General features: G+C 41.3%; 1 protein-coding gene across 1 annotated transcript; it reads right to left on the reverse strand.

Annotated features, from left to right (window-relative positions):
* Positions 1–17,964: 17,964 nt before the first annotated feature.
* On the reverse strand, positions 17,965–20,069 carry LOC110736864 (heavy metal-associated isoprenylated plant protein 36-like). Its single transcript, XM_021917196.1, has 3 exons — positions 19,858–20,069; positions 19,634–19,709; positions 17,965–19,195 (listed from the first exon to the last, which is right to left on the reverse strand). Exons 1-3 carry the CDS (start codon positions 19,912–19,914, stop codon positions 18,327–18,329), a joined length of 1,002 nt encoding a protein of 333 aa, XP_021772888.1. The 5' UTR covers positions 19,915–20,069; the 3' UTR covers positions 17,965–18,326.
* Positions 20,070–20,448: the final 379 nt, after the last annotated feature.

The raw sequence follows: 20,448 nt of genomic DNA on the forward strand, positions 1-20,448 counted from the left end.
AAAAAATAGTTACATGCATTTATTTTTTCCAAAATGAAACTTAATAAGAAAAATATAAATTGGGTGGGTCTCAAAACGATAAATACTAAACTAAGTTTACAATAGCTATACTCCGTATAAAAAGACCTAATGGGTCTATAAGTATATTTCACTTCAATACGCCACCACCGATACAGGTATATTTTAGTCAATGTAGGGGAGGAAACAACAAGATGACACACTTCTTCTTTTTCTTTTCATTCCTTTTCCTTCATTCCTTTTTGTTTTTGGTGGCTTTCATTCTCGTTCTACTAATAGCAAACAGAGAAATTATGAACAAACAACCTTTTAGAAATTGCAAAAGGTTTTCTAGAAAATTCAAATCGAGAGGCTTCATAAGAAAGATATCCCATGTATTGGATTCCTTTATCTAAGGGAATCCGATTCCTGCTTCCAACATGAGCCACTATGTCACTACACATAGCCAAAAAGTTCATTTCTATGTCTCATGATCGACTGATTGAATTACAATTAATTGGCGTAAGTTGAATCATATGCTCCGTACCATATATATATGTAGTATGCAATTATGTGTTCGTTTATGCCTTACATACTCATTACCTTTGAGAGGAAGGCCTACTAATGTATTATGTATACATATATTATACTTCCTCGGTTCTAGTAATATTACAACAAGTGGAATTTTACACTATTCATCACGTTTGTTTGATCACATATTATGATTTATACGTTAAGTAAAATATAGTCATGTGGAGTCTTGTTAGATTCGTCACGTAAAATACTTTCACAATATTAACTTTTTATAATTTTTACTCTTATATAATTATAGATATTTAGCATATAAAATGTGCTTTGGAATACGTGATTTTATCCTTATTGCAATATTTGTGGAATAAAGGAAGTATGTATATATACATAATTGTCAGTTTAATTGATTCTCTTACAAAAAATTTGATCTTGTCAGCATGTGAATACATTATTGTGACCAATTTTGTTACAAAATAATCAATATGTGAATTGAAACTAATTATTCCATACTAAAATTATAGAAGAAAAGGAGTAACTAATAACTTACGAAGTATAAGGTTAATGGACTACTCCATCTATTATTAATTGGTTTTAAGATGGAGCCTTGTTAAATTTGTCAAACTCTCCTCCGACGTGCGCTTCTATATGATCCTTTAAAGTTTATCAAAGTCTTACAGAGATTAAAAAGTATCATTTCTTTTGTTTTACTATCTCAATCACTTTCATGCTGGCTAAGACGTTAACCATTTTTCACATATTTAGCTTAGCTTAGGCCCTATTATTGACACTAACTAGTTTCTTCAACTTTTTGATTCATGAATGTGTAACGACAATGATACCACTTTGACTAGAATATTACGAAGTATGACGACTGGGTAATTTAATAGGAGTAGTTACAATGAATTTAAATGTAATTTTGTATAACAAATTATAAGTGTGATACTTTCTCTATCCCATTAATTTCAATATCGATCTATGTACAATTGTACAAAGTTTTATTACTACTCCGTAAGAATAATTTATGGTAGAATTATCCATCCATACATTTTTGTATTGAAAATACAAGTATATGTGATGGTAGTTAGTTTTTTTTTTCTTTTTCTTTTTTTTGTAATGAATTACTCATATTTTAGTTCTTAGTCCATGTACAAAGTGTGATACATAGTGATGTATTGTATTATTACACATATTTACAAAAATAAATAAATAAATAAATAAATAAATAAAAAACAAAAAAAAAAACAGTGTAACCTTGCTAAAATTAAAACCATTTTAAGACAAATAAAAGAGGAAATAGCTTAAATTAGTCTAAGATTTAATGGTTTCTAATTACTACATATTTCGTGTCTTCGTGTATAGATGAAAATGTTTATCAATAGACACATATATTACTTCATACGAAGTATATTTCAAATTAGTTGACAAGTTTAATAACTCATGAATTAAACCGTGTATATATATATATAAGGGGAATTAAACAAAATCAAATATGACTATTTTTTTTATCAATAAATTACAATTTAGTGAAAGTAGAGTCTGTAAATAATATCAATAGTCAAAATATGTCAGTTATTTTAAAAACAAAAAGAGTAAGTCATCATAAAATTGTAATCTGTAGATAGTAATTTCAAAAGTTTTTATATTAAAATCATATTCTATTGTGTTGTAATGTTGTGCACATATCTTCATACATACAAGTATATATAAGGAAAAAAAAGAAAAATTGTCATTTGCAAATCATGGGTATGTCAAAGTAAGTGAATGATGATTATCCAACAGAATAAACCTTATTAGTAAAGGGATGTTTCTAGATTTTGATGAAAATGAAAAAGATGGAAAAAGAGAGGAAGTGGTGGGGAAGAATTGCATTTGTGATCTTCTTTCTTTTTCTGAATCAATTCACAACTTTTAAGGAAGAGGGGTGGATATAGATTAGTATAATTGGCTATTTCCACCTTCTTTCCTAAGAATATCAGATAAAATTTTGCTTCTTTTTACTATGTCATTTTTATTTTATTTTTTATGAATTTGACACTTTGAAATTATTTTTTAAACTTTGTATCTACTCCTTTCGTTTTAGAATAATTGGGACATTGAATTTTTTCACTATTTATATATTAGCTTTGACCATAATTTTTTACTAAAATAATAAAAACATATTTTATCATAAAATATGTTGTTAGATGGGTATTAATATAAAGTTTCATAATATTATTTTAAAAATAATTTTCATTAATATGTAATTAAATAAAAATACAGCTAAACTAGTGCATTGACATGTGTGCAAAGGGAGTATTTCTAATATACTACCTTTATCTCAAAAATTTTGACATAGTCAAAGTTGATACGTATATCAATGTATTAATTTGACCATAAATATACTTCCTCCATTCTAGTAATATTGCAACAACTAGACTATTTACACTATTCATCATGCTTGTTTGACCACATATTATGATTTATACGTAAAGTAGAATATAGTCATGAGGGGTCTTGTTAGATTCGTCTCGTAAAATACTTTCACAATATCAACTTTTTATAATTTTTACTCTTATATAATTATAGATATTTAGCATATAAAACGTGTTTTGGGATGCATAATTTCATCCTTGTTGCAATATTTGTGGAACAGTGAAAGTATATGATTAAATGTTAGTAAAAAATATTGTTATAAATTTGATATTATTAAACCTTATATTAATACCTATTTAATAACATATTTTTCTTGATAAAATTTGATTTTATTACATTACTAAAAAAAACTATGATTAAAGTTGATGGGCAAATTTAAATTAGAAAAATGCTTTAAGGGATAAAGAAAATATATGCTATATATATTTGAGTGGAAAATTTAACGTATTGTTGATATGTAACACGGCTAACGCCTTTTATGTCTAATTTAGGGCTTTATCTTATTTTTGCTGAACTGAAATTATTCTTACTTAATTGAAATTATTTTTGCTAAACTTAAATTATTTTTACTAAAATTGAAATAATTTTAATGAATTGAAATTATTTTTTCTGAACTTTAAATATTGTTACTGAATTGAAATTATTTTTACTAAATTGAAATTATTTTTGTTGAACTGAAATTATTTTTATTTTCTATTATTATTATTATTATTATTATTATTATTATTATTATTATTATTATTTTTTAAGGAAGACTTTCTATTATATTTCTTCTTTAAAGTTACATACTTTTACTGATCTGAACTTATTTTTACTAAATTGAAATTATTTTTACTGAATATTATTATTTTTTAAGATGAATTGAACAAGACCATAGTAATTTAGTATGAGTAGTACCTAATAAGTGCTCGAAAAATGCAGTTCACAATTATACAATTTAAATTTACAAAAAATCAATAGACAATAGGATATGCCATAGTACCCATTACAATTTTATTTTTGTAAAACCATTACCAATTTTTTTTAACTAATTAACCAAGTAAACAATTCCGTTGATAAAATTTATAATCATTGTGGGGGAAAAGACTTAAACAACCTTAAAACTTATCTTTAAACTAGAAAGTTGGATGTGTGCATGACAAATACAAACATTAGACATGATTACAAAGCCAAACATACCTTCACCTACTTTCTACAAAGTTTGGTATGAAGACCAAAATATTATTGGTACCAAAGTCACTGCATTGCACCATGCGTGGACTTCTTTCATTGGATGTAAAGTCTCTGCTTCATATTATTCGCAATACTCGTAATTATTAAAAACGGCTACTACATAACACGTGCAAGTTGTTTCGGGGTTTTCTGATGTCCTGCGGGAGAGTTACAATTCCGAGACTGGAACCGGACGCCTGTACCTGCAAAATAACGGAGACTCCTGAGAGCTCCGCCTCCAACGGTCAAGTTAGTACCTGATTAAGGAGTAACTAATACAGAAATTAAAGTAATAAGGTCTCTCTAGGTGAGAGTATTTAATGTAGGTAATCTGCTTTGCTAGCGAGATCAGCCGGCTATTAGTGTGTTCTGTAAATTATTCGGTCCCCCGATTAATGAGGATTAATCGAGTATTTATAGCCTTGGGAAGCGTGCAACTCTCTAGGTTTAAGGTAAACCTAGGGCCGAACGGGCTTCTAGACTGAAATGGGCCTTGATGGCCGGTTGTCCCATTTGGCATGGGTGGACACGTGGCGTGTCTTAAGTGGTCCGTGGAGGACGCGTGGCGGAACCTGGTTGGTCCACTTGTCAAACGGCGCTTGGTGGATAAAAATCCCCTAATCATTTGCCCCTCACAGGTGGCACGCGACTGGTCACGTGTCGCCTGTGACAGGCGTCGCACGGTGACAGGCGACAGCCCGTTACAGGTGTCACCTTGCAGACGGCCGGGAGACTCTCCCGCCCAAATTTGAATTCGGAAGCGACCCTTCGCCTTCTCATTTTGCCTATAAAAGGAAGTGCTGACTTCGGTCATTTTCACATTTGAGAATTTTTGCGAGAACATTCGGACCCCTGAACTTGCTCTGACATTTTCGGACTTTTTCTGCCTACCGCCTGTTCTGACAAGCCGACTGACCCGAACTTTCAGGACTTCATCAACTGTCATCCATTCAGGTAACTCAGTTCTCTTACTCTTAATTTTCTTTTTATTTTTTGAAATGGCACCATGGAAGCACACGACACGCCCTAAGTTAGTGATCAGCCGGTCACCGGGGACGGCTGAATCTAGGACTAGGAGTGCCGCCTGCCCTTTTCTGGACCCATCTTTGCCCTTTATACAAAGTCCGACTGAATCTGTGTCTATGCAGAACGTGATGGCCAGAACAAAAAAGACTGCTAGAATATCAAACTCAGACGGCTCCTCCCAAAGGGTACTCCTTAGCGAAACATCTGACCAGGCGCCAGATGTGGAACGAGGCGACTGTCAAGCTGACAGTTCTGAGAGAGGGACCAAGGTGTTCCCTTCTCATCTAACCGTGGACATGTCTAATTTACCTTCTGCTCCTTCTAAGGGAGAGGAGGCGGGCCCCTCTAGGAGAGGGGAGGAGTCGTCCTCTTCGGACTCGTCAGGGGACGAGTCCGATTCCAGCTCTTCTGAGCATAGTTCTTCTGACTCAGAAGAAAAACATAACCGCCTACAAGAGGCGAGAAGTTCCCATGCAGTGGAGAAGGGGGATAATTGGGCAGAGCCGTCCGCCTCTTACAGAGAGGAAAACACCCCCTACTACTGCAGGGTGCCCCGGGGCCGGATCGCAACCATGCGAGACAACGTGGCGAGCTTTATTGCTAACCACAAAATGAGCCCGGAGTATTTACTGTTTGTGCCGGATCCAGAAGATACTGTCGTCTGGCCGGCTGGTACCAGCTATGGTGACGGCTGTTTTGGCTGCTATGTGGCGGCCATCAAAGCTGGTCTGCGCTTCCCATTACATCCGGCTGTTCAGCGGATTTTAGATGGGTATGATCTGGGGTTATGGCAGTTAGCCCCCAACTCTTGGGTAAACGTACTCGGCTATGTGGCCGGGTGCGAACTGAACGGGGTGGAGCCAAGTTTTGAGGCTTTCGCCCACATGAACTATCTCAGCCGGACCCCTAAGTCGGGAGGTACCGGCTGGTATCAACTAACAAGCCACAGGGGTTACCTCATGACGAGAGGTAAGGCAAACAAATGGAAGGATTGGCGGAACACCTTCCTTATTATCGAGAGTTCAGACACGGAGCTGAACAAACGATTTAACAAGTGGAACAGGGATCCGCCTCTTCTTGCAGGCGGCCGCAGCATGCCGCCTGTTCCCCCAAAGGCTAAAAGAGAGATCCTAGACAAAGGACTCTTCAAAGTAGAGACTAGGGTGAACTCTACTTCAGGGGTACGAGAGCAAGTACCCCTACACTGCGTCCCGAGCTTCAAGTGGCTCTATGATGAGTACTTCTTGGCCGCCTGTGGCCTCGGCAGTCGGTGCTCTAGAGGTAGCCGGCCTGACGAATACTCTGTTTTTTCACGCCTTGTTTACTTGGGATTTTTACTAACTTTGCTGTTTATTTCTTTCAGCCGACGCCATGAGTAAAATAACAGCATCTAAGACTGCGGCGGCCATGCTGCGGGTTTCACTAATGAAGCAGTCGTATGCCGACTCCCCCAGCAAGGAGGCACCCTTGGTAAGCTTTGAAAACTCTTCTCCTTTTAGTTGTATTATGCATATACTAACTCTTTTTGTTTTCAGTCTGGCACTCCAAGGGCTTCTTCCTCGCAACAGCCGGACCCCAAGGCCCGGAGGACGACTGTTGCAAGCTCTCCTGGGTCTTCCAGGAAAACAGTGGCGGCTGAGAAGCAGCCGGCCACTTCTTCAAAAACCCAAGCGGGGCCGCCTAGATGTATGGACCCTTGCTTGTAAAAACTCACTCTTGCTTCCTTCTTGATTAGGTCTAACTTGTTTTTCCTTCTGCTTAATGCAGCAGGCCCCCAGGGACTTGACTTGGTTGAGGTAGCCAAGTCAATGGTTAAAGTAGTTCCTCCCTCTGACAGGGAGGCGGTCAAGGGTGCCGGCACCCTTGACCTCGATGGAATTTCGGGGATCCTAGCTGAGGTATACCCTTTTGAAGTTCCAGGACGCCTGTTAACCCTTTTGATTGGAAACTGACGCCTGTTTTTCTTTGTACTTAGGCCCTGCTCCGAGTCAACAGCCTTCGCAAGCCGATTGATCGGAAAAACAAAGAGGTAAAGGCCGCAAAGGCTATGGCCGCCTCCAGCTGTGATAAAGCAATGTTTCAAATTGCCCAAAATGAAGTACTGACCATTGATCTTCTTTATTATCAGGCGCAGGCGACCGCCGCTGTTCGGGCTCAGCTAGAGGCGGCCCAAAAGAAGGTTGACGAGCTGGAGGGGACCGTCACCAAACTTAAAGCCGAGCTGAAGCCCCTTCGTCAGAAAATGCACTCTTACGAAGCCATGGAGAAATCTTTGGCTAACGTAAAAGAACGCCTGGTGAACCAGGAGAAGAGTCTTACCCAAGAGCTCTCGGACAAGGCCGAGCAAGAAAAACAAGAGCTCGTCCGGGAGATGGTGGAAGACTCCGCCCAAATCCAACGCATGACCTGGGAACGACTGTTCCCCAGTGCCGACTTTGCCTCATGGGAAAGAACGTACCGCCAGTGTTCGGAAATATATAATCAACAGATCCTGGCGGCTGCTGAAGAAGAGGCGATGGACGTTGCGTTGGAGGAGGAAGAGCCGGTTGTGGCGCTTGTGCCACTTGGGGGAAAGGCATCAAAAGATGATGCAGCGAAGGCCGAGTCCAGCAAGAAGAGTGCTGACCAGGCGGCTGCTGCTGATACTGAACTGCCCCCTTCTTAAGCTTTAAGTATATTTTTTCTTTTCACGGCCTGCGTGCCGTTTGCTTTGTAATTACCCGGCCAGGGGGCCGGGGTTTTGAATATTCTGCTGGTCTTTTATGGCCGGCTCATTTTAATCAAATTTTTTGTTTTTGTTCAAATTTGTCTAAGTATTTGAAATTTGCTCACTAGACAGACTGTTGTGTATGGCCGAACGTTAAGACAGGTACAAATAGTAAGTATGCCGCCTATGCCCCTGGACGACTGGTTGTCTGTTTCCAGGATAGATGATCAGTCGGCCATTTAATCAATCGGTATTCGAACTCTTTATTCAATTTGACCAAGTAAATAGAATTACCAAGTAGCCAAGGAATTTAAGTAGGAAAACAAGCGGCGGGTACCGGTTGTTTCCCTTTATTGCCAATGTTGGCCTCTAATTTGTTATTTGTTAACCTAGCAAGAGTATTGGTTGAGAGCCTTTGTTTATTAAAAACAAGTGGACGACTCGTACCTTTTAGGCTCAGTACTAAGTTTGAGTGACTATTAAGTTAACATAGGAGTTACTTAGTCTTCGTCACAATCTTGATTGAGTAGTAAAGGTATCAGGCGGCGTAGGCCGGCTAGACCCCTTGATTTACCAATGTTTGTTGGCTATTTACTCAATAGGTTATCCAGTAGGAATAGGGGTTCGAGTGCCCTTGTTTGTATAAAACAGGCGGACGACTCAAACTTTTTAGGTTCCATACCAAATTTGAAGGAGTGACTATGAGTTAACTTTGGAGTTACTCAGTCTCCGTCACTTTTGTTTGAGAAGTAGAGGTACCAGGCGGCGTAGGCCGGCTAGACCCCTTTATTCGCCAATGTTTGTTGGCTATTAACTCAATAGGTACCCCCTGCATTTATCCCAAGTAATACAGGCGGTCATCTGACTCAGATGTCAACTGCTACCACTGGTTTGGTTAGTGATAGAGTTATCCTTGTCTCAAAAACGGCTACGTGGTTGCCCTTTGGGACAGTCGTATAGGTGCCGTGTAATTAGTTTATAGAACAATGTTCCACCCAAAAGGGAGCTGCTCTCTGCGACGAATTTCATCCGAATGGATGCCGCCGGACGCCTGCTATAATGTTGGGACAGGTCGGATTAGTTTTTAAAAGTTAGATCAGTTGACTAGGCGCCTGGTCTGATCATTCGGCCGGTGGCCTAGGTAAGTTCTTGGTGAACGTAGGTGCTAAGTCAAAGAAGGGTAGCCGCCTGTTAGGCACAGGGTCGGCCAGGCCCTAATCTTTTTAGCTAAGTATTGTGAGTAAAATACTCAATGGAGAGTAGCCGACTGTAAAGGTACAGACGGCATGCCCCTCTGATGATAGAGTGAAAAAACTCAATGGAGAGTAGCCGACTGTAAAGGAACAGACGGCATGCCCCTCTGAAGATAGAGTGAAAAAACTCAATGGAGAGTAGCCGACTGTAAAGGTACAGACGGCATGCCCCTCGTAATACAAAATTGAATAGTAAGTGCCAACTTTATTAAGTAGCTCTTTACTTTACATCATTCAAAAGAAATATTTCTTAAGGTTATCTACATTCCAAGTTCGAGGCAACGGTTGTCCGTCTGGTGTTTCCAGACGGTAGGTACCGTCCCTGACTTCCGCATAGATTCGGTAGGGTCCTTCCCAGTTGGGAGTTAGTTTGCCAGACTCGTTAGCCCTACCAACTGCTTCCATTTTTCTAAGTACAAAGTCCCCTACTTTGAGTGGACGCCTGTGCACTTTCTTGTTGTATGATCTAGTCATTCTCAGGCGGTAGATTTCATGGCGCAAAACAGCATTGCCCCTCTTTTCAGGAAGTGAATCTAATGCCAGGCGCATAGCTTCCCAGTTTGCCTCTTCGTCATATAGCATTACTCGAAGAGTCGGCTCGTAGTGTTCTATTGGAAGAACAGCTTCTGCACCATAAGTTAGGAGGAATGGAGTTTCTCCAGTCGCCCCTTTTTCAGTCGTCCTAATGGCCCAAAGAACATGTGGTAGTTCATCTGCCCATAGGCCGCCTGCTCGTTCAATTTTTTTCTTGAGACCGTCTGAGATGATTTTATTAAAGGCTTCTACCTGGCCGTTTGCTTGTGGACGGCCGACAGATGCAAAGTAATGTCCAATTCCTTGGTCTCCCAACCAGCTTTTGAGAACAGGCGTCTCAAATTGGGGACCATTATCAAAAACCATAGACATGGGAACCCCGAACCGAGTGATGACGTTTTTCCAAATGAATGAAATTACATCTTTCGTCTTGATTCCCTTTACAGCCTCCGCCTCTACCCATTTAGTGAAGTAGTCAACGGCAACAAGTATATACCTTCTGCCGCCTGTAGCAGGCGTATATGGACCCAGAATGTCCATGCCCCACTTAGCAAACGGTAGTGGGCTGTGAATGGTAGTGAGGTCAGTAGCCGGACGGTGAATTAATTTGCCAAACCTTTGGCACTTGTCACATTTTTTCACCATCTCCATTGCATCTGCTTCCAAAGTAGGCCAAAAGTAGCCCTGCCGCCTTGCCCTTTGAGCAAGCATCCTACCACCTATATGGGAAGCACAGAAATCAGAGTGAAGATCATCTAGTATCTCTCGTCCCTTTTCAGGAGTAACACACTTTAAGAAGGGTTGAAGGTGCCCCCTCTTGTGCAGTTCCCCCTGTATCATTTCAAAACAGGAGGCTCGTTTTTTCAGTGATGCCGCCTGTTGAGGATCATCCGGCAGTGTACCGTTTGTCAGATATGCCCTGATTGAATCCATCCAGGTTGAGCTTCTGTCTAGAATTCCAATAGGATTTTCCTCGATGCTTCTCTTCTCCATTACTTCCCAAAACACAGTTCGAGGAGTATCGGAGGAGGCGGATGATGCTAATTTCGAGAGTGCATCTGCCTGGTTGTTTTCTGATCTCGGTACTTGGATCAGATGGAAATCCTCAAGGGAGCCGACTGCTTGTCGGACCGCCTGTAAATACTTGATCATGGCCGGATGTGTTGCTTCGTATTCGCCATTGTACTGACTCACTATCAGTTGTGAATCAGAACAGGCGTCTATTTTCCTTGCCCCGGCCGCCTTACACATGCGGATCCCGGCTAGTAAAGCTTCATATTCTGCCTCATTGTTTGAAGCCTGGAAACTGAAGCGTAGAGCATACTCGAACCTGTCGCCCTCTGGAGATTGACATACGACGCCTGCTCCACAACCGTTTGAAGTAGAGCTTCCGTCCACATATACCTTCCAGACTTGGTCTGGAACTTGAGAGTCAGGAGGACGAGTCATCTCTACAATAAAGTCAGCAAAGGCTTGCCCCTTCACTGCTTTTCTAGGCTCGAAAGTAACTTCGAGACTCTGCATTTCTATGGCCCATTTGATCATTCGTCCGGAGGACTCCATGGTGGTAAGGGGCCGTTTGATCGGTTGGTCGGTATACACGACGACTGCATGTGCCAGAAAGTAGGGCTTCAATTTTTTAACAGCCATGAAGAGTGCAAGACCAAATTTCTCCACTAGGGGATACCTCAACTCGGCATTTTTCAGTACGTGACTGACAAAGTAGACCGGAAGTTGACAGCCGTCCCTTTCAGCAAGGAGCACCGCGCTTAACGCATGATCAGAGACGGCCAGGTACATGTAGAGATTTTCTTTGGGCAAAGGGCTGACCAGCCTTGGCAAGGAATGCAAGTGAACCTTTAATTTCTGGAAGGCGGCCTCAGCATCCGGCCCCCATTCAAACCTTGCCTTTTTCTTAATTGCCTGGAAAAAGTATAGGCATTTGTCGCCTGATCGGCTTAGAAATCTTCCCAAGGCCGCCAGACAACCTGTTAACTTCTGAACCTCTCGGACGGTACGAGGCGACTGCATGTCAATGACCGCCTGTACCTTCTCAGGGTTCGCCTCTATTCCTCTCTGGTTGATAAGGAATCCGAGAAATTTCCCAGACTCAACTCCAAATACACATTTCTTGGGATTGAGCATGACATGGTGCCGCCTGAGTGTGGCGAAAGTTTCTCGGAGGTCCGTCAGATGATCTTTCTGAAGTTTAGTCTTAACAATCATATCATCAATGTATGCCTCGACGTTTCTCCCAATCTGATCAAAGAACACTGTGTTTATCATTCGTTGGAATGTAGCCGGGGCATTCTTAAGACCAAACGGCATGACCGTATAACAGTATAATCCCTGATCAGTGACGAAGGCCGTCTTCTCCTGATCTTTCTTCCACAAAGGAATTTGATGAAAACCAGAATAGGCGTCCATAAAACTCATCAAGGCATGGCCGGCTGTTGAGTCGACCAGGTTATCAATTTTTGGCAGAGGGTAACTGTCTTTGGGGCACGCCTTGTTCAAGTCTGTGTAGTCTACACACATTCGCCAGGTGCCATTCGGCTTTTTAACAAGTACCACATTTGCAACCCAATCTGGGAAGTAACATTGCCGAATGAACCCTGCATCAAGTAATTTTTTGACTTCGGCGGCGGCCGCCTGACCTCTTTCTTCACCATGGTTCCGCTTCTTTTGCCGTACCGGCTTCTTTTTCGGATCCACAGCGAGTTTGTGTACTGCCAGATCAGGACTAATGCCTGGCATTTCATGGACTTCAAATGCAAAGATGTCCTTGTATTCTTTCAACAGGTTGTGAAAGTCATCACCAAGGTTTCTCAGAGCAGTCGTCCCAACTTTGACTGTTCGGTCAGGGCGGGAGTCGTCTAATATCAGGTCCGTATGCTCACCAGCCGGCTGAGGGCGGAACTCATCCGGCCGGTCCTCTGCCAATGATTGCTATTTTCTTGCCTTTCTGGCGGACTCTGTCTGGGACGCCTTTCTTTTTCTGTCGCCTGTTTCTTGAACAGGCGCACTTTCCCTGACATTGTCAAGGTCTGTTTTTTCTCCACTTGAGCCAGTGGCCTTAGCAGTGGGTTTGACATCCGAGAGATAGCACTCTCGGGCCATCCTCTGATCTCCCCTTAGGGAGCCGACTGTTCCATTGTCCCTTTCAAACTTAAGCAGCATAAGTGACGGGATTATAACAGCCTTGGCACTATTCAGGGTTGGGCGACCCAGAATCATGTTGTAGGCAGAGAGTTCCTCTACAACTAGGAATCGGACTACCATGTGTCGTCCTTCCCCTTTTTCGCCCAGGCGGACGGGTAGATCAACTCGTCCCAGTGGGTGGACGACTCCTCCTCCAAACCCTATTAAAGGGTGGGAGGCCGGATGTATGCAGTCCGTCTGATATTTCAGTTTTGACAGACATTTGCTGCTGATGAGATCTGAAGAGCTCCCAGTATCTATGAGGATTCGACCAACTCTCTGGTTGGCCACTTTACATTCAATAACGAGAGGGTCGTCATGCGGCCCCCTTATTCCTCCTAGATCCTTTTCAGTGATGACAATCTCAGGAAATGTATATTTGGACGGTCGTTCTTGGTGAACGGAATTTACATCTAACCGCCTTATATTATCTTTGTTGCCCCTAATAGTGGGGCCGCCTCCTGAGAAGCCGCCTGCAATGGTGTAGACGACTGCATCATCTGTATCGGAACTGTCGGCCTGTTGATTCTTTTTGGCCGACTGCTTTTTTGAGGAAGTATTCCCCGTAGATTTCTTGACATAAGTGTCAAGATCACCTTGATCAGCCAAGCGGTCTAGGTACCGCATGAGACTAATGCAGTCGTTGGTGTGATGACCAATGTCATCATGATAAGCACAGATTTTGTCTTGGTTCCGGTTGCTCGCAGAACCCTTCATGGGGAGCGGTTTCTCAATTGAGAGCCGTCCCTTTATTTCTTTTAGGATAAACTGGTTATCCTTGTTAAACACATACTTTGGGGAGTATGGTTTGAATTCCTTTTTCTTCTTGGCCGGCTGTTTAGAGGAATCAGCCGCCCAGACCCCTTTTCTTTTTTCATCTTTGTTGGACGACTGTTTCTGTCGTCCTTCTCTATTGTCGAACCTCTTCCCGTCCGACTGTTTCATTGTACACAGATCAGTCGCCTGTATATAGGCTTCTGCTTCAATCAAGGCCTCTTGAAGAGTCGCCACCCTTTTTCGAACTAAATCAAATTTGAAGGTAGACCCGTCTTTGAGACCTCTAAAAAAGTCAGTATAAGCTACCTCATCCGGTAACCCTTGAATCTGTATTCTCATCAGGTTGAACCGCCTGATGTAGGAACGAAGCCCCTCCTTTTCACCCTGCTGAATTGTTCCCAAATCAAGGGTCGTTTTCTTCGCAGGGATGTTCATTGCAAAGTTGGAGGCAAATAAGTAAGCAAGCGTCCTGAAACTGTTTACACAACCAGTCGGCAGGTTGCCGAACCATTGCTGTGCAATTCCCTTGAGAGTTGCTGGGAAACACTTGCACCAAGTGGGATCATCCAACCCTTGAAGGTACATCAGGTTGGTGAATGCCATCAGATGGTCTTCCGGGTTAGTAGTGCCATCATAGGCGCCTACTAAAACATTTTTTACTTTGGCCGGCTGAGCGGCTTCAGTAATTTCCTTGGAGAAGGCCGACGGCTGTTCACCAAGTCTAAGCAGCCGTAGCTGCCAGTCCATAGGTTGGACGTTTTTTGCTACAGGTCCACCAAATGGAGGTGGCTGCATAAAATATTGTTGTTGCGGCACAAATGGTAAATTTGGTACCGCCTGCGCACTATGAAAGCCAGACTGACGGGAGGTGCCGCCTGACTGACTCTCATGGTACGACTGAGTTGGCCTCGTCGAGGCATTTCGCAAACTGTCCTGAAACTTTGAAGTAGAAGCCGACTCTGATAATCGGTCACTCTTCTTCTGCTCTAGCAGGTGCCGAGCATCTGTGAACGTTTGCTTTGACCCGTCCGCCTGAATATGACGAACCGGTTTCCTATTTCCCGTAGGATAACGGAGTTTTGTGAAATCAAGAGCAGACGGCTCCCGCTTCTTAGATTTAGGATGGGGAGTCGCCTCTCGCCCTTGAACTGGCTTCCTCTTCAGTGAAGTGGAAGGTCTTTTGGCCGCCTGCTCTTTGACTGAAGCAGGCGGTTTTTTGTTGATCAACTCTTGGATCTCTCCCTTGAATCCCCTCATGAAGGTCATGAGTTCGTTCCTTGTGATCGGAGCAGACCCATCAGTCGGCTGTTGCCGAGCAAGCGGTGCGCCTGCTGGCTCGCTTCCTGTTTGAAGATACTCCCGTTCCCTTATTTCAGTATGACGGGTACGGCGGGCCCTTAGGGTCCCGTCTGGAGCTGTATGAGTTTCAACTTCAAATTCACTTTCGGTATCTTGGTCCGACTGAACTTGAGGGTCGTCTAGGGGACGCCTCTCTTCTGGAGTCGGTACAGACTTGGATGCCATCTCTGAAGTACTCTCCCCACAGACGGCGCCAAATGTTTCGGGGTTTTCTGATGTCCTGCGGGAGAGTTACAATTCCGAGACTGGAACCGGACGCCTGTACCTGCAAAATAACGGAGACTCCTGAGAGCTCCGCCTCCAACGGTCAAGTTAGTACCTGATTAAGGAGTAACTAATACAGAAATTAAAGTAATAAGGTCTCTCTAGGTGAGAGTATTTAATGTAGGTAATCTGCTTTGCTAGCGAGATCAGCCGGCTATTAGTGTGTTCTGTAAATTATTCGGTCCCCCGATTAATGAGGATTAATCGAGTATTTATAGCCTTGGGAAGCGTGCAACTCTCTAGGTTTAAGGTAAACCTAGGGCCGAACGGGCTTCTAGACTGAAATGGGCCTTGATGGCCGGTTGTCCCATTTGGCATGGGTGGACACGTGGCGTGTCTTAAGTGGTCCGTGGAGGACGCGTGGCGGAACCTGGTTGGTCCACTTGTCAAACGGCGCTTGGTGGATAAAAATCCCCTAATCACAAGTCACTAATGTTTTCTTTCCATTTTCAGTTGTCATTTATCTCTATCTCTCTCATTATCATGAAAGTAGGTATTAATGCACTTATTATTAAAATTAACATATATCTCTACGTAAAAGAAACATAAAAAACAATACTCTCACAAGTATATTTAAATCACTTTTTGATTAACAAACCTACTCATAATATTTATTTTTTCCGGTAATTATCAAACCTGGCCTTAAAATTTGCCATATCATTACCAAAAAAAGAAAAAAAAAAAGTGAGAGTAAGAAACTCTTAGGGGCCGTTTGGTTGACAGAAGGGAATCGGAATGGAATGAACAAAGGGAATGAAATGGAATGGAATGGCAAAGTGGAAAATTTGGAAGGTTGTTTGTTACAAAAACCAGGGAATCATTCCCTCCACCACAGCACCACCACCACAGCGCAGCTCCGACCACCGCCGAACCCTCACAGACCTCCGCCGACCGTCGCCGACCCATCCCCGAGCATCGCCGACCATCCAGCCCCCATCGCCGACCGTCAAACTCCCTCCCCGATGCTCGAACTCCCTCGCCGACAGTCGCGCCCCCCTCGCCAACGGTCGCTGACCCCTCGCCGACCCTCCAGTCCCCCTCGCCGACAGTCGCTGACCACCACCGACCACAGCACCACCTCGAACTCCCTCCCCGATGCTCCAGCCCCGCTCCCCGACGCTCGATCTCCCTCCTCCACCACAGCACCACATCGCCGACCACTCCCCGGTGCTCGCCGAGCCTCCCCGACCACTCCCCGGTGCTCGCCGACAGTCGCCGTCCGACCACCACCGACGTATATGGGTGTTAGTGTTAGGGTTAGGGTGGGTGGGGAATGGAATGGGAAAGGGGGGGTGGGGAATGGGGAAGAGGGGTTTTGGGGTATTTTGAAAAATGAAATGGGGGAATGATTGAGGGAAAAAGTGGCAAACAAACAGGTTGAAAGGGAATGATTCCCATTCCCTTTCCTGAAACCAGCGAACCAAACGCACCCTTAGTAGTCAAAACTTAGAAATGAGTAGTTGACTCTTTCCAAGTCATCAAAAGCAGAAAAGATATCCTTTACCAGACGAGTGATATAATATCAAATTGAATTACACCTTATATTGGAGTAGTACATTAGTACTAGTACTAGCACTAGATGAAATTGTATCAGTGGAGTACTCCATTTATTTGAACTCAAACTGAGTTTTAGTTCTACTTTGTAGTCATTTACTTTTAGGTACTTTATGTAACACTTCTTTTTACTTTGTCAGTTGTAATGGTTTAGGCTCTTTTCCAGTGACTCAAAACTCAAGTATAAAGCTGTGACGGTAAGATCTTGTTTATTTCAACTTATTTCAGAAAAAATAAGTTCAGATTTAGAAAAAATAAGTTCAGATCAGGTGATTGTTTTATTTGCAATTTTTTATCGCTAAATATATTTAATTTCGTAATGAAAAAAATTATAAAAATTACTTATTAATAAAATACACATTATTATGAATCTAACAAGATCCCTCCTTACAGATTATCGTATACTTAAGGTCAGAGTTTAGTCAAATCAGACAATAAGATCAAATTAGATCAGAGCAGATCAGATCAGATTAGTTCAGTTAGGCAAAAATAAGGTAAACTAAATAGGGCCTAAGTCTGTAATTCACCATTATGCATTTACACTCCCCAAGTCTCCGAGAGCTAGAGCTTTTGTTCAGTCTTTGTAATTTGATACATTGATATTTTGATCTAATCGATCTTAAAGTTTATCTGAAAATCACCGCGCATTATTCCTTAATTAACGTGTGTTACTATTCATTGTAAAATAGTTACTCACCACCGCTTTTATTACTTTTACAACCCTCCATACTTCAAACCAAAAGTTAAGTTAAATAATACAGAGTACTTGTATTACATATGAATATGAATGAGATACAACGGCACAACCATCCTGCCATCATATCAACCTCGATAGAAGTTAAGGTAGTGGAGTAGTGACAACGCTTCTTAATTCAGATTTGTAGTCTAGTGATTGAATTTTATAGGGCTTAGTGAGGGAATTTCCTTCTCTCCCTCAAGCGAGTCCTTTTCTTCACACCTTTAAAACCACCCGAAAACACATGATCTATCTATTGGCTGCATCCACTACAAAATGATGCTGCCTAGGTGGGGAGTACATTGCCAAAGGGGTACAATAAAATTCCCCATTGATTATTTTCAAGAAGTAGTTACAAATCTTACAATTAGTGGTTGTTGGCTAGTTGCAAAGTTTACTAGTAAAATTTAACCTTTTACACCATCCGTTATACTGATTAGACCATTAGCTAAAAGCCAAAATACACTTTACATTAAAAAGGGGGGTTTGTATACATTAAACAACTACTCCGTAACAAAGAACTTACTAGAACCAAATTTAGCACTAGTTTTAACAATTATAAATTCTAAAAGTGAATAAAGAAAATTACACCATCATTTGAAGGACCCCTTATTTCTCCTCAAATTGGCACCTAGATTAAGATATAAACATTAATTAAATTACCAAAATTACCCCCCACTTTATACGAGTTGTATACATACATATACGATATACGATTATCGATATCCGTTTCCTAAAATCAAATAACCCGATTCGTTTCCTCTCACATAACGGAGCAAGCATTCGGGTTTTCATCACTAAAAATCTCAAACGAATCGGACGGTGGAGCAGCATGCGGATTCCAATCCAACGGCGCAAAACCCTCCACGTCACCCCCGTGATGTACATACGCGTAGGAATAAGGCGGGGGCGCAGAATAGTACGAAGCAGTGTAATTGCTGCTAGGATACGCCGTATTGTAACTAACAGCGTACACTGGTGGAGGCGCGTAGTATGTAGTTGGTGGGTACTCGTATACCCGAGTATTTGGCGGGTGCTGACGTGGCGGACTCACATTTTCCGGGTACGGGTTCGGGTTTGGATTCGGACTCGGATTCGGATTTTGCTGAGGTGGAGGTTGTGATTCGCCACTTGGCGGTCCACCATTAGCCACCTGTTCCGTAACTGTCTCACCATTCCCACCACCACCACCGTTGTTCGGTGTCGCGGCGTTGTTTGTAGTGTTATTACCATTTTGCCCTCCTTTCTTCTTTTTCTTCTTCTTTTTAGCTCCGCCACCTCCGCCGCCGCCTCCGTTCCCGGGTGGTTGTTGAGAATCTCCGGTGGCCGGAATATTAGCTTCGAATCTAACTTCTTTAACTTGTGGCTGTTGTTGTTGTTGTTGGGGTGGATTATTCTCAGGTACTTTTTGGGGTTCTGTGTTGTTATTCTGCTGCTGTTCTTCAACAACATTTGGGTTTTGGTTTTGGTTTTGAAATTGTTGTTGTTGTTGTTGTTCGTTTTTGTAGAAATCAGGCCATAACTCAGCATGTTTACCAGATTTTTCAAGCTTTCTTAAAAGAGTGTTTGCATCAACGTTTCCTGTAACCACCACTTTATGTTGCCTTGTATCCACATCTATTGTGTAAACTCCTGCGGAATTTTCATGCAATTTTTGTAAGGAATTCAGCATTTTATGTGAAAAATGAAATTTAAATTACTCTGTAATACGGAAAGTGAGTAGAACAGAAAAAGATCGGAGATAGTACATAACAATAGTTTTTAGTTTTGTTTAAATTATGAGTATATGAAACAGAATTTCAGCATTTTTAGAGATACAGATGGAATTTAATTCAGCTCAGAATTACTTCGTACTGCAGAAAGTGGGTAGAACAAGAAAGAACGGAGAAAATAAGGTCAAGAAATTTATATATTTTGCAGTAGGAATAACAAATTCAGCATTTCTTGAAGGAAAACAAAAAAAAAAAAGACTCAGATAAAAAAATGCTACAAAAAAAATATTCTTTGAAAATTAAATTATAAAACAACAATTATATTAAAAAAAAAATGTGAAAAATGTTTGTAAATTACCTTCTACGCTATGGAGAATTCTCTTGACTTTCCGTTTACATCCTTCACAATGAATAGAAACTCTTAACACCCATGTCTGAAGAACAGAAAAAAAAAACAAAAAAAAAAAAAAACAGAGGAATTAATTAGTTAGAAATTAATACTTTCTAAATAACCACAATAATTAATTAAAAAAAAAAAAAAGAGTAATTAAGAAATGAAATAATAGAAAGAAAAAAAAATACCTTATATTTGAGAGGTTCGGAATTATCAGGATCAGGGCATTGAGGAGGGGCAGCCATTGAAGAAGGTGAAGAGAGAGAATGAATGAAGGAAGACAAAAAGAGGAGAGAGAAAGTAAGGAAGTGATATTAACTGGGCAGAGTAGAATGAGAAATGAGAAGTGGGCTGACAAACAAAGTTGGAATTGAAAGGAATAAATTGAGTGACTCAGTGTAAGGCCAACCCTTTTATTTCAATTGGAAAGTGCCTTCTATTTAATTAAATAAATTATTATATTAAATATATAATCATTTTAGAATTTTCTTTTATTTTGGTTAATGATTTTTTGTTTAGCTGCACAAAATTTTGTACTACAAATACTGCTATTACTTTAATTCTTTATGGTTTGGATTTGACATCTGGCATTGTGATATTATTATTGCTCGACTACTAACCAAAAAAAATAAATTTGGTTTTATGAATTTCGTGCACTTTGCATTTTGGTGATCAACTTATTTTAATTTTAATTTATAAAAAAATATTTGAGAATTTTAATGAGCTAGACTTGCTCGTGACTCATGAGTACTTGTATGTTAAAAATAAGATCAAATTAG

The sequence above is a fragment of the Chenopodium quinoa genome, unplaced genomic scaffold, assembly GCF_001683475.1.
Source record: "Chenopodium quinoa cultivar QQ74 unplaced genomic scaffold, ASM168347v1, whole genome shotgun sequence".
NCBI lineage: Eukaryota > Viridiplantae > Streptophyta > Magnoliopsida > Caryophyllales > Amaranthaceae > Chenopodium > Chenopodium quinoa.

Bases quoted from the DNA above. Each gene is read 5' to 3' on its own strand.
- LOC110736864 (XM_021917196.1), bottom strand. From the start codon at position 19,914: ATGGCTGCCCCTCCTCAATGCCCTGATCCTGATAATTCCGAACCTCTC. The intron at 19,710-19,857 runs GTATTTTTTTTT...TCTGTTCTTCAG, and splicing joins CCGAACCTCTCAAATATAAG to ACATGGGTGTTAAGAGTTTC. The intron at 19,196-19,633 runs GTAATTTACAAA...AAAATTCCGCAG, and splicing joins AATTCTCCATAGCGTAGAAG to GAGTTTACACAATAGATGTG.